This window comes from Carcharodon carcharias, chromosome 19 (genome assembly GCF_017639515.1).
Source record: "Carcharodon carcharias isolate sCarCar2 chromosome 19, sCarCar2.pri, whole genome shotgun sequence".
Lineage (NCBI taxonomy): Eukaryota > Metazoa > Chordata > Chondrichthyes > Lamniformes > Lamnidae > Carcharodon > Carcharodon carcharias.
The window spans coordinates 84,274,025-84,284,442 of record NC_054485.1 but is presented as its reverse complement, the minus strand read 5'-3'; the positions used below and the strand labels follow the sequence as shown (position 1 = coordinate 84,284,442).

General features: G+C 62.6%; 1 protein-coding gene across 2 annotated transcripts in view; it reads right to left on the bottom strand.

Annotated features, from left to right (window-relative positions):
• Positions 1–225: 225 nt before the first annotated feature.
• Positions 226–10,418, bottom strand: part of LOC121291565 (retinoic acid receptor RXR-beta-A-like) — a 93,974-nt gene continuing 83,781 nt past the window's right edge. For both annotated transcript variants that reach the window (XM_041212932.1, XM_041212931.1), the window contains one exon: positions 226–386. In XM_041212932.1, coding sequence (XP_041068866.1) covers positions 239–386 — 148 coding nt within the window. In that variant the 3' untranslated portion in view covers positions 226–238. The remainder of the gene's footprint in view (positions 387–10,418) is intronic.

Below are 10,418 nucleotides of genomic sequence, written 5' to 3'. Positions count from 1 at the left end.
CGGTGGCGGACTCGGCGAGAGTCAATGCCGTGGCCAAGCGGCCGCAAGGCTTGTAACGACGCATCGCGGAGGCCAGGCATCCGCCCGGCTGCTTTCCTCCCGGACCCCCCTCGTGGCGGGAGGGGCAATGCTGTTTCGTTCCATTCCGGATCCGTTGAGAAGCGCACCCCACCACCCCCACCCCGCCCCCACCCTTCACTCCCCCGCCCACCCCCACCACCCCTCACTACCCCCACCCTCAGGACATCTGGTGCGGCGCCTCCAGCATTTCCATGAGGAAGGTGTCGATGGGAGTGTCTCCAATCAGCTTGAAGAAGAAGAGATGCTCCAGGCACTTGAGTCCGATGGAGCGCAGGGCGGGCAGGCGGAGGAGGAGCTTCGCAAACCTGGCGGAGGGGGGTGGGGTGGGGGAGGGGTTGGGGGGGGGAGGTGGAGGCACGGAAGGTACAAGCAAGGAGTCAAGGTCAGCACTCAGGACAGGTCGGGCACATTCACCTCCCGCATTCTGTACCAGAAAACTCTCCGCTGTTTCAGGCCCTCCAACATTCCACAATCCTTATAATAACCCCTTCATCCCAGCTATAACCCCACCCCAACCCCCACCTTTACCCCCCCAAGAAGCCCAGTCCCCCTATGACCCCCATTAATGCCCCATCTGCACCCAATAACCACTATTCCACATTATAACCCCATTAACTTGTCCATGAATCCCCCAATTTCCCCCCCAGTAAACCATCCTCCCTTAATACCCCTCCAGCCCCAATCACTCTCCCCATAAACCCTTCCAAATCTCAAGTACCTTGTCACACTTCACTCAGTAACAACCTCAACAATCCCAAATAAATCCCTCCCCCATAATCCCTCCCCACCTCCCTTTAATAGCCCCTTTCTTCTCAAAAGTCCCTGCCCTCCCCCTCAATAATCTCTCCTCCCCATATTCCCTCCCCAAAAAACCCCACCCCTGCGCTTCTCCCCTCAAGAACACAACTCCACCCTTTAATAACGCCCCATTAATAAACACTTTCCACCCCCTCGATAATCTCTCTCCCTCCAACACAATAACCCATGCCCTTTAATAATCCCACGCATTCCCCCGCAATGTTCCCGACCCTCCCACACTCGCCTTAATCACTCCGCCCACAATGGTGAACTGGACATCACCTTTCTCCACACCTAATGTCTCAGTCAGCCCCAGCTCCCACAGTAAAGCCCGGCAGAGCTAAGCATACCAGCTGAGGCTGTCGGGGGACAGGTTTAAGGTATATCTAACGATTGGGTGGGTAATCCAAACAAGAGCCAAGCACAACCCAGAAATAATTGTCCGAACACACTGTTCACTCCACAACCTGTCACAATGGGAGACAGCTGTCCGAGCACATCGCGACTCCACAAGCTGCCCCGAGGGGAGAGAGCTGTCCGAGCACACTGTCCACCCCACACCTTGCCCCAAGGGGAGAAAACTGTCCGAGCACACTGTCCACCCCACACCCTGCCCCGAGGGGGGAGAGCTGTCCGAGCACACTGTCCACTCCACACACTAGCCGGAGGGGAGAGAACTGGCGGAGCACACTGTCCACCCCACACCCTGCCCCGAGGGGAGAGAAATGTCCGAGCACACTGTCCACTACACAACCTGCCCCAAGGGGGAGAGAGCTGTCCGAGCACACTGTCCACCCCACACCCTGCCCCGAGGGGAGAGAACTGTCCGAGCACACTGTCCACCCCACACACTTACCCGAGGGGAGAGAGCTGTCCGAGCAAACTGTCCACCCCACACCCTACACCGAGGGGAGAGAGCTGTCCGAGCACACTGTCCACCCCACACCCTGGCCCGAGGGGAGAGAACTGTCCGAGCACACTGTCCACTCCATACCCTGCCCGGAGGGGAGACAGCTGTCCGAACTCAATGTCCACCCCACACCCTGCCCCGAGGGGAGAGAGCTGTCCGAGCACACTGTCCACCCCACACCCTGCCCCGAGGGGAGAGAGCTGTTCGAGCACACTGTCCACCCCACACCTGCCCCGAGGGGAGAGAGCTGTCCAAGCACACTGTCCACCCCACACCCTGCCCCGAGGGGAGAGAGCTGTCCGAGCACACTGTCCACTCCACACTCTGCCCCGGGGGAGAGAGCTGACCGAACACACTGTCCACTCCACACCTGCCCCGAGGAGGTGAGAATGGACCAAGCACACTGTCCACTCCACACTCTGCCCCGAGGGAGAGAGCTGTCCGAGCACACTGTCCACTCCACACCTGCCCAGAGGGGAGAAAACTGTCCGAGCACACTGTCCACCCCAGACACTTTCCCGAGGGGAGACAGCTGTCTGAACCCACTGTCCACTCCATACCCTGCCAAGAGGGGAGAGAACTGTCCAAGCACACTGTCCACCCCACACCCCTGTCCGAGCACACTGTCCACTCCACACCCTGTCCCGAGGGGAGAGAGCTGTCTGAAACCACTGTCCACCCCACACCCTGGCCCGAGGGGGTGAGAACTGTCCGAGCACACTGTCCACCCCACACCCTGCCCCGAGGGGAGAGAACTGTCCGAGCAAACTGTCCACCCCACACCCTGCCCCGAGGGGAGACAGCTGTCCGAGCACACTGTCCACCCCACACCCTGGCCCGAGGGGAGAGAACTGTCCGAGCACACTGTCCACCCCACACCCTGGCCCGAGGGGAGAGAACTGTCTGAGCACACTGTCCACCCCAGACACTTCCCCGAGGGGAGAGAGCTGTCCGAGCACACTGTCCACTCCACACCTGCCCCGAGGTGGAGAGAATGGACCAAGCACACTGTCCACTCCACACTCTGCCCCGGGGGAGAGAGCTGTCCGAGCACACTGTCCACTCCACACTCTGCCCCGGGGGAGAGAGCTGTCCGAACACACTGTCCACTCCACACCTGCCCCGAGGAGGTGAGAATGGACCAAGCACACTGTCCACTACACACTCTGCCCCGAGGGGAGAGAACGGTCTGAGCACACTGTCCACCCCACATCCTGCCCCGAGGGGAGAGAACAGTCCGAGCACAATGTCCACCCCACACCACTGTCCGAGCACACTGTCCACTCCACACCCTGCCCCGAGGGGAGAGAGCTGTCTGAAACCACTGTCCACCCCCACGCCCAGGCCTGAGGGGAGAGAACTGTCCGAGCACACTGTCCACCCCACACCCTGCACCAAGGGGGTGAGAACTGTCCGAGCACACAGTCCACCCCACACTCTGCCCGAGGGGAGAGAACTGTCCGAGCACACTGTCCACTCCACACCTGCCCCGAGGGGAGAGAACTGTCCGAGCACACTGTCCACTCCACACCTGCCCCGAGGGAGAGAGCTGTCCAAGCACACTGTCCACTCCACACTCTGCCACGGGGGAGAGAGCTGTCCGAGCACACTGTCCACCTCACACTCTGCCCCGAGGGGAGAGAACTGTCCGAGCACACTGTCCACCCCACACCCTGCCCCGAGGGGAGAGAGCTGTCTGAGCACACTGTCCGCCCCAGACACTGCACCAAGGGGAGAGAACTGTCCGAGCAAACTGTCCACCCCACACCCCTGTCCGAGCACACTGTCCACTCCACAACCTGCCCCGACGGGAAAGAACTGTCCGAGCACACTGTCCACCCCAGACACTGCCCCGAGGGGAGAGAACTGTCCGAGCAAACCGTCCACCCAACACCCCTGTCTGAGCACACTGTCCACTGCACACCCTGCTCCGAGGATGAGAGAGCTGTCTGAAACCACTGTCCACCCCAGACACTGCTCCGAGGGGAGAAAACTGTCTGAACCAACTGTCCACCCCACACTCTGCTGCAAGGGGGAGAGAGCTGTCCGAGCACACTGTCCACCTCACACTCTGCCCCGAAGGGAGAGCTGTCCGAGCACACTGTCCACCCCACACACTGCCCCGACGGGAGAGAACTGTCCGAGCACACTGTCCATTCGATACCCTGCCCCGAGGGGAGAGAGCTGTCCGAACACACTGTCCACCTCACACCACTGTCCGAGCACACTGTCCACCCCACACCCTGGCCCGAGGGGAGAGAACTGTCTGAGCACATTGTCCACCCACACCCTGGCGCGAGGGGAGAGAACTGTCTGAGCACACTGTCCACCCCAGACACTTCCCCGAGGGGAGAGAGCTGTCCGAGCACACTGTCCACCCCACACCCTGCCCCGAGGGGACAGAACTGTCCGAGCACACTGTCCACCCCAGACACTGCCCCGAGGGGAAAGAACTGTCTGAAACCACTGTCCACCCCACACCCTGCCCCGAGGAGGTGAGAATGGACCAAGCACACTGTCCACTACACACTCTGCCCCGAGGGGAGAGAACTGTCCAAGGACACTGTCCACTCCACAACCTGCACTGAGGGGAGAAAACTGTCCGAGCACACTGTCCACCCCACACCCTGGCCCGAGGGGAGAGAACTGTCCGAGCTCAATGTCCACTCCACACCTGCCCCCAGGAGCAGAGAATGGTCCAAGCACACTGTCCACTCCACACTCTGCCCCGAGGGAGAGAGCTGTCCGAACACACTGTCCACTCCATACCCTGCCCCGAGGGGAGAGAACTGTTCAAGCAAACTGTCCATCCCACACCCCTGTCCGAGCACACTGTCCACCCCACGCCCTGCCGCAAGGGGGAGAGAGCTGTCCGAGCTCACTGTCCACCCCACACCCTGGCCCGAGGGGAGAGAACTGTCTGAGCACACTGTCCACCCCAGACATTTCCCCGAGGGGAGAGAGCTGTCCGAGCAAACTGTCCATCCCACACCCCTGTCCGAGCACACTGTCCACCCCACACCCTGGCCCGAGGAGGAGAGAATGGTCCAAGCACACTGTCCACTCCACACTCTGCCCCGGGGGAGAGAGCTGTCCGAACACACTGTCCACTCCACACCTGCCCCGAGGAGGTGAGAATGGACCAAGCACACTGTCCACTACACACTCTGCCCCAAGGGGAGAGAACTGTCCAAGCACACTGTCCACCCCACACCCTGCCCCGAGGGGAGAGAACTGTCCGAGCACACTGTCCACACCACACCCTGGCCCGAGGGGAGAGAACTGTCCGAGCACACTGTCCACCCCACACCCCTTTCCGAGCACACTGTCCACTCCACACCCTGGCCCGAGGGGAGAGAGCTGTCCGAGCACACTGTCCACCCCACACCCTGGCCCGAGTGGAGAGAAGTCTCCGAGCACACTGTCCACACCACACCCTGGCCCGAAGGGAGAGAACTGTCCGAGCACACTGTCCACTCCATACCCTGCCCCGAGGGGAGACAGCTGTCCGAGCACACTGTCCACCCCAGACACTACCCCGAGGGGAGAGAGCTGTCTGAACCCACTGTCCACCCCATACCCTGCCCTGAGGGGACAGAACTGTCCGAGCAAACTGTCCATCCCACACCCCTGTCCGAGCACACTGTCCACCCCACACCCTGCCCCGAGGGGGTAAGAACTGTCCGAGCACACTGTCCACCCCACACTCTGCCCTGGGGGAGAGAGCTGTCCGAACACACTGTCCACTCCACACCTGCCCCGAGGAGGAGAGAATGGTCCAAGCACACTGTCCACTCCACACTCTGCCCCGGGGGAGAGAGCTGTCCGAACACACTGTCCACTCCACACCTGCCTCGAGGAGGAGAGAATGGCCCGAGCACACTGTCCACTCCACACCCTGCCCCAAGGGGAGAGAGCTGTCTGAAACCACTGTCCACCCCACACCCTGGCCCGAGGGGAGAGAACTGTCCGAGAATACTGTCCACCCCACACGCTGGCCCGAGGGGAGAGAACTGTCTGAGCACACTGTCCACCCCACACCCCTGTCCGAGCACACTGTCCACCCCACGCCCTACACCGAGGGGAGAGAACTGTCCGAGCACACTGTCTACCCCAGACACTGCCCCGAGGGGAGAGAGCTGTCTGAACCCACTGTCCACCCCATACACTGCCCCGAGGGGAGAGAGCTGTCCGAGCACACTGTCCACTCCACACCCTGGCCCGAGGGGAGAGAACTGTCCGAGCACACTGTCCACCCCAGACACTGCCCCGAGAGGAGAGAGCTGTCCGAGCACACTGTCCACCCCAGACACTGCCCCGAGGGGAGAGAGCTGTCTGAAACCACTGTCCACCCCACACCCTACACCGAGGGGAGAGAGCTGTCCGAGCTCACTGTCCACCCCACACTCTGCCCCAAGGGGAGAGAGCTGTCCGAGCTCACTGTCCACCCCAGACACTGCCCCGAGGGGAGGGAACTGTCCGAGCTCACTGTCCACCCCACACCCTGCCGCAAGGGGGAGAGAGCTGTCCGAGCTCACTGTCCACCCCAGACACTGCCCCGAGGTGAGGGAACTGTCCGAGCTCACTGTCCACTCCACACTCTGCCCCGGGGGAGAGAGCTGTCCGATCACACTGTCCACTCCACACCTGCCCCGAGGTGGTGAGAATGGACCAAGCACACTGTCCACTCCACACTCTGCCCCAAGGGGAGAGAACTGTCCGAGCACACTGTCCACCCCACACTCTGCCCCGAGGGGAGAGAGCTGTCTGAACCCACTGTCCACTCCATACACTGCCCCGAGGGGAGAGAACTGTCCGAGCACACTGTCCACTCCACACCCTTGTCCGAGCACACTGTCCACTCCACACCCTGCCCCGAGGGGAGAGAGCTGTCCGAGCACACTGTCCACTCCATACCCTGGCCCGAGGGGAGAGAACTGTCCGAGCACACTGTCCACCCCAGACACTGCCCCGAGGGGAGAGAGCTGTCCGAGCACACTGTCCACCCCAGACACTGGCCCGAGGGGAGAGAGCTGTCTGAAACCACTGTCCACCCCACACCCTACACCGAGGGGAGAGAGCTGTCCGAGCACACTGTCCACCCCACACTCTGCCCCAAGGGGAGAGAACTGTCCGAGCACACTGTCCACCCCACACCCTGCCGCAAGGGGGAGAGAGCTGTCCGAGCTCACTGTCCACCCCAGACACTGCCCCGAGGGGAGGGAACTGTCCGAGCTCACGGTCCACCACAGACACTGCCCCGAGGGGAGGGAACTGTCCCAGCTCACTATCCACTCCACACTCTGCGCCGGGGGAGAGAGCTGTCCGATCACACTGTCCACTCCACACCTGCCCCGAGGAGGTGAGAATGGACCAAGCACACTGTCCACTCCACACTCTGCCCCGAGGGGAGAGAACTGTCCGAGCACACTGTCCACCCCAGACACTGCCCCGAGGGGAGAGAGCTGTCTGAAACCACTGTCCACCCCACACCCTACACCGAGGGGAGAGAGCTGTCCGAGCTCACTGTCCACCCCACACTCTGCCCCAAGGGGAGAGAACTGTCCGAGCACACTGTCCACCCCACACCCTGCCGCAAGGGGGAGAGAGCTGTCCGAGCTCACTGTCCACCCCAGACACTGCCCCGAGGGGAGGGAACTGTCCAAGCTCACTGTCCACCCCACACCCTGCCGCAAGGGGGAGAGAGCTGTCCGAGCTCACTGTCCACCCCAGACACTGCCCCGAGGTGAGGGAACTGTCCGAGCTCACTGTCCACTCCACACTCTGCCCCGGGGGAGAGAGCTGTCCGATCACACTGTCCACTCCACACCTGCCCCGAGGAGGTGAGAATGGACCAAGCACACTGTCCACTCCACACTCTGCCCCAAGGGCAGAGAACTGTCCGAGCACACTGTCCACCCCACACTCTGCCCCGAGGGGAGAGAGCTGTCTGAACCCACTGTCCACTCCATACACTGCCCCGAGGGGAGAGAACTGTCCGAGCACACTGTCCACTCCACACCCTTGTCCGAGCACACTGTCCACTCCACACCCTGCCCCGAGGGGAGAGAGCTGTCCGAGCACACTGTCCACTCCATACCCTGGCCCGAGGGGAGAGAACTGTCCGAGCACACTGTCCACCCCAGACACTGCCCCGAGGGGAGAGAGCTGTCCGAGCACACTGTCCACCCCAGACACTGGCCCGAGGGGAGAGAGCTGTCTGAAACCACTGTCCACCCCACACCCTACACCGAGGGGAGAGAGCTGTCCGAGCACACTGTCCACCCCACACTCTGCCCCAAGGGGAGAGAACTGTCCGAGCACACTGTCCACCCCACACCCTGCCGCAAGGGGGAGAGAGCTGTCCGAGCTCACTGTCCATCCCAGACACTGCCCCGAGGGGAGGGAACTGTCCGAGCTCACGGTCCACCACAGACACTGCCCCGAGGGGAGGGAACGGTCCCAGCTCACTGTCCACTCCACACTCTGCCCCGGGGGAGAGAGCTGTCCGATCACACTGTCCACTCCACACCTGCCCCGAGGAGGTGAGAATGGACCAAGCACACTGTCCACTCCACACTCTGCCCCGAGGGGAGAGAACTGTCCGAGCACACTGTCCACCCCATACTCTGCCCCGAGGGGAGAGAGCTGTCCGAGCACACTGTCCACTCCATACCCTGCCCCGAGGGGAGACAGCTGACCGAGCACACTGTCCACCCCAGACACTGCCCCGAGGGGACAGAACTGTCCGAGCAAACTGTCCATCCCACACCCCTGTCCGAGCACACGGTCCACTCCACACCCTGCCCCGAGGGGAGAGAGCTGTCTGAAACCACTGTCCACCCCAGACACTGCCCCGAGGGGAGAGAACTGTCCGAGCACACTGTGCACCCCACATCCTGCCCCGAGGGGAGAGAACTGTCCGAGCACACTGTCCACCCCACACCCCTTTCCGAGCACACTGTCCACTCCACACCCTGGCCCGAGGGGAGAGAGCTGTCCGAGCACACTGTCCACCCCACACCCTGGCCGGAGGGGAGAGAACTCTCCGAGCACACTGTCCACACCACACCCTGGCCCGAGGGGACAGAACTGTCCGAGCAAATTGTCCATCCCACACCCCTGTCCGAGCACACTGTCCACCCCACACCCTGCCCCGAGGGGGTGAGAACTGTCCGAGCACACTGTCGACCCCACACCCTGCCCCGAGGGGGTGAGAACTGTCTGAGCACACTGTCCACCCCACACTCTGCCCCGGGGGAGAGAGCTGTCCGAACACACTGTCCACTCCACACCTGCCCCGAGGAGGAGAGAATGGTCCAAGCACACTGTCCACTCCACACTCTGCCCCAAGGGGAGAAAACTATCCGAACACACCGTCCACCACACACCCTAGCCCGAGGGGACAGAACTGTCTGAACCCACTGTCCACCCCATACCCTGCCCCGAGGGGACAGAACTGTCCGAGCAAACCGTCCACCCAACACCCCTGTCCGAGCACATTGTCCACTCCACGCCCTGCTCCGAGGGGAGAAAACTGTCTGAACCAACGGTCCACCCCACACCCTTGTCCGAGCACACTGTCCACTCCACAACCTGCCCAGAGGGGAAAGAACTGTCCGAGCACACTGTCCACACCACACGCTGGCCCGAGGGGAGAGAACTGTCCGAGCTCACTGTCCACCCCAGACACTGCCCCGAGGGGAGAGAGCTGTCTGAACCCACTGTCCACCCCATACCCTGCCCCGAGGGGACAGAACTGTCCGAGCAAACCGTCCACCCAACACCCCTGTCCGAGCACATTGTCCACTCCACGCCCTGCTCCGAGGGGAGAAAACTGTCTGAACCAACGGTCCACCCCACACCCTGCCGCAAGGGGGAGAGAGCTGTCCGAGCACACTGTCCACCCCAGACACTGCCCCGAAGGGAGAGCTGTCCGAGCACACTGTCCACCCCAGACACTGCCCCGAAGGGAGAGCTGTCCGAGCACACTGTCCACCCCAGACACTGCCCCGACGGGAGAGAGCTGTCCGAGCACACTGCCCATTCCATACCCTGCCCCGAGGGGAGACAGCTGTCCGAGCACACTGTCCACCTCACACCACTGTCCGAGCACACTGTCCACCACACACCCTGCCCCGAGGGGAGACAGCTGTCCGAGCACACTGTCCACCCCACACCCTGGCCCGAGGGGAGAGAACTGTCCGAGCACACTGTCCACCCCACACGCTGGCCCGAGGGGAGAGAACTGTCTGAGCACACTGTCCACCCCACACCCCTGTCCGAGCACACTGTCCACCCCACACCCTACACCGAGGGGACAGAACTGTCCGAGCACACTGTCCACCCCAGACACTGCCCCGAGGGGAGAGAGCTGTCTGAACCCACTGTCCACCCCAGACACTGCCCCGATGGGAGAGCTGTCCGAGCACACTGTCCACCCCAGACACTGCCCCGACGGGAGAGAGCTGTCCGAGCACACTGCCCATTCCATACCCTGCCCCGAGGGGAGACAGCTGTCCGAGCACACTGTACACCTCACACCACTGTCCGAGCACACTGACCACCACACACCCTGCCCCGAGGGGAGACAGCTGTCCGAGCACACTGTCCACCCCACACCCTGGCC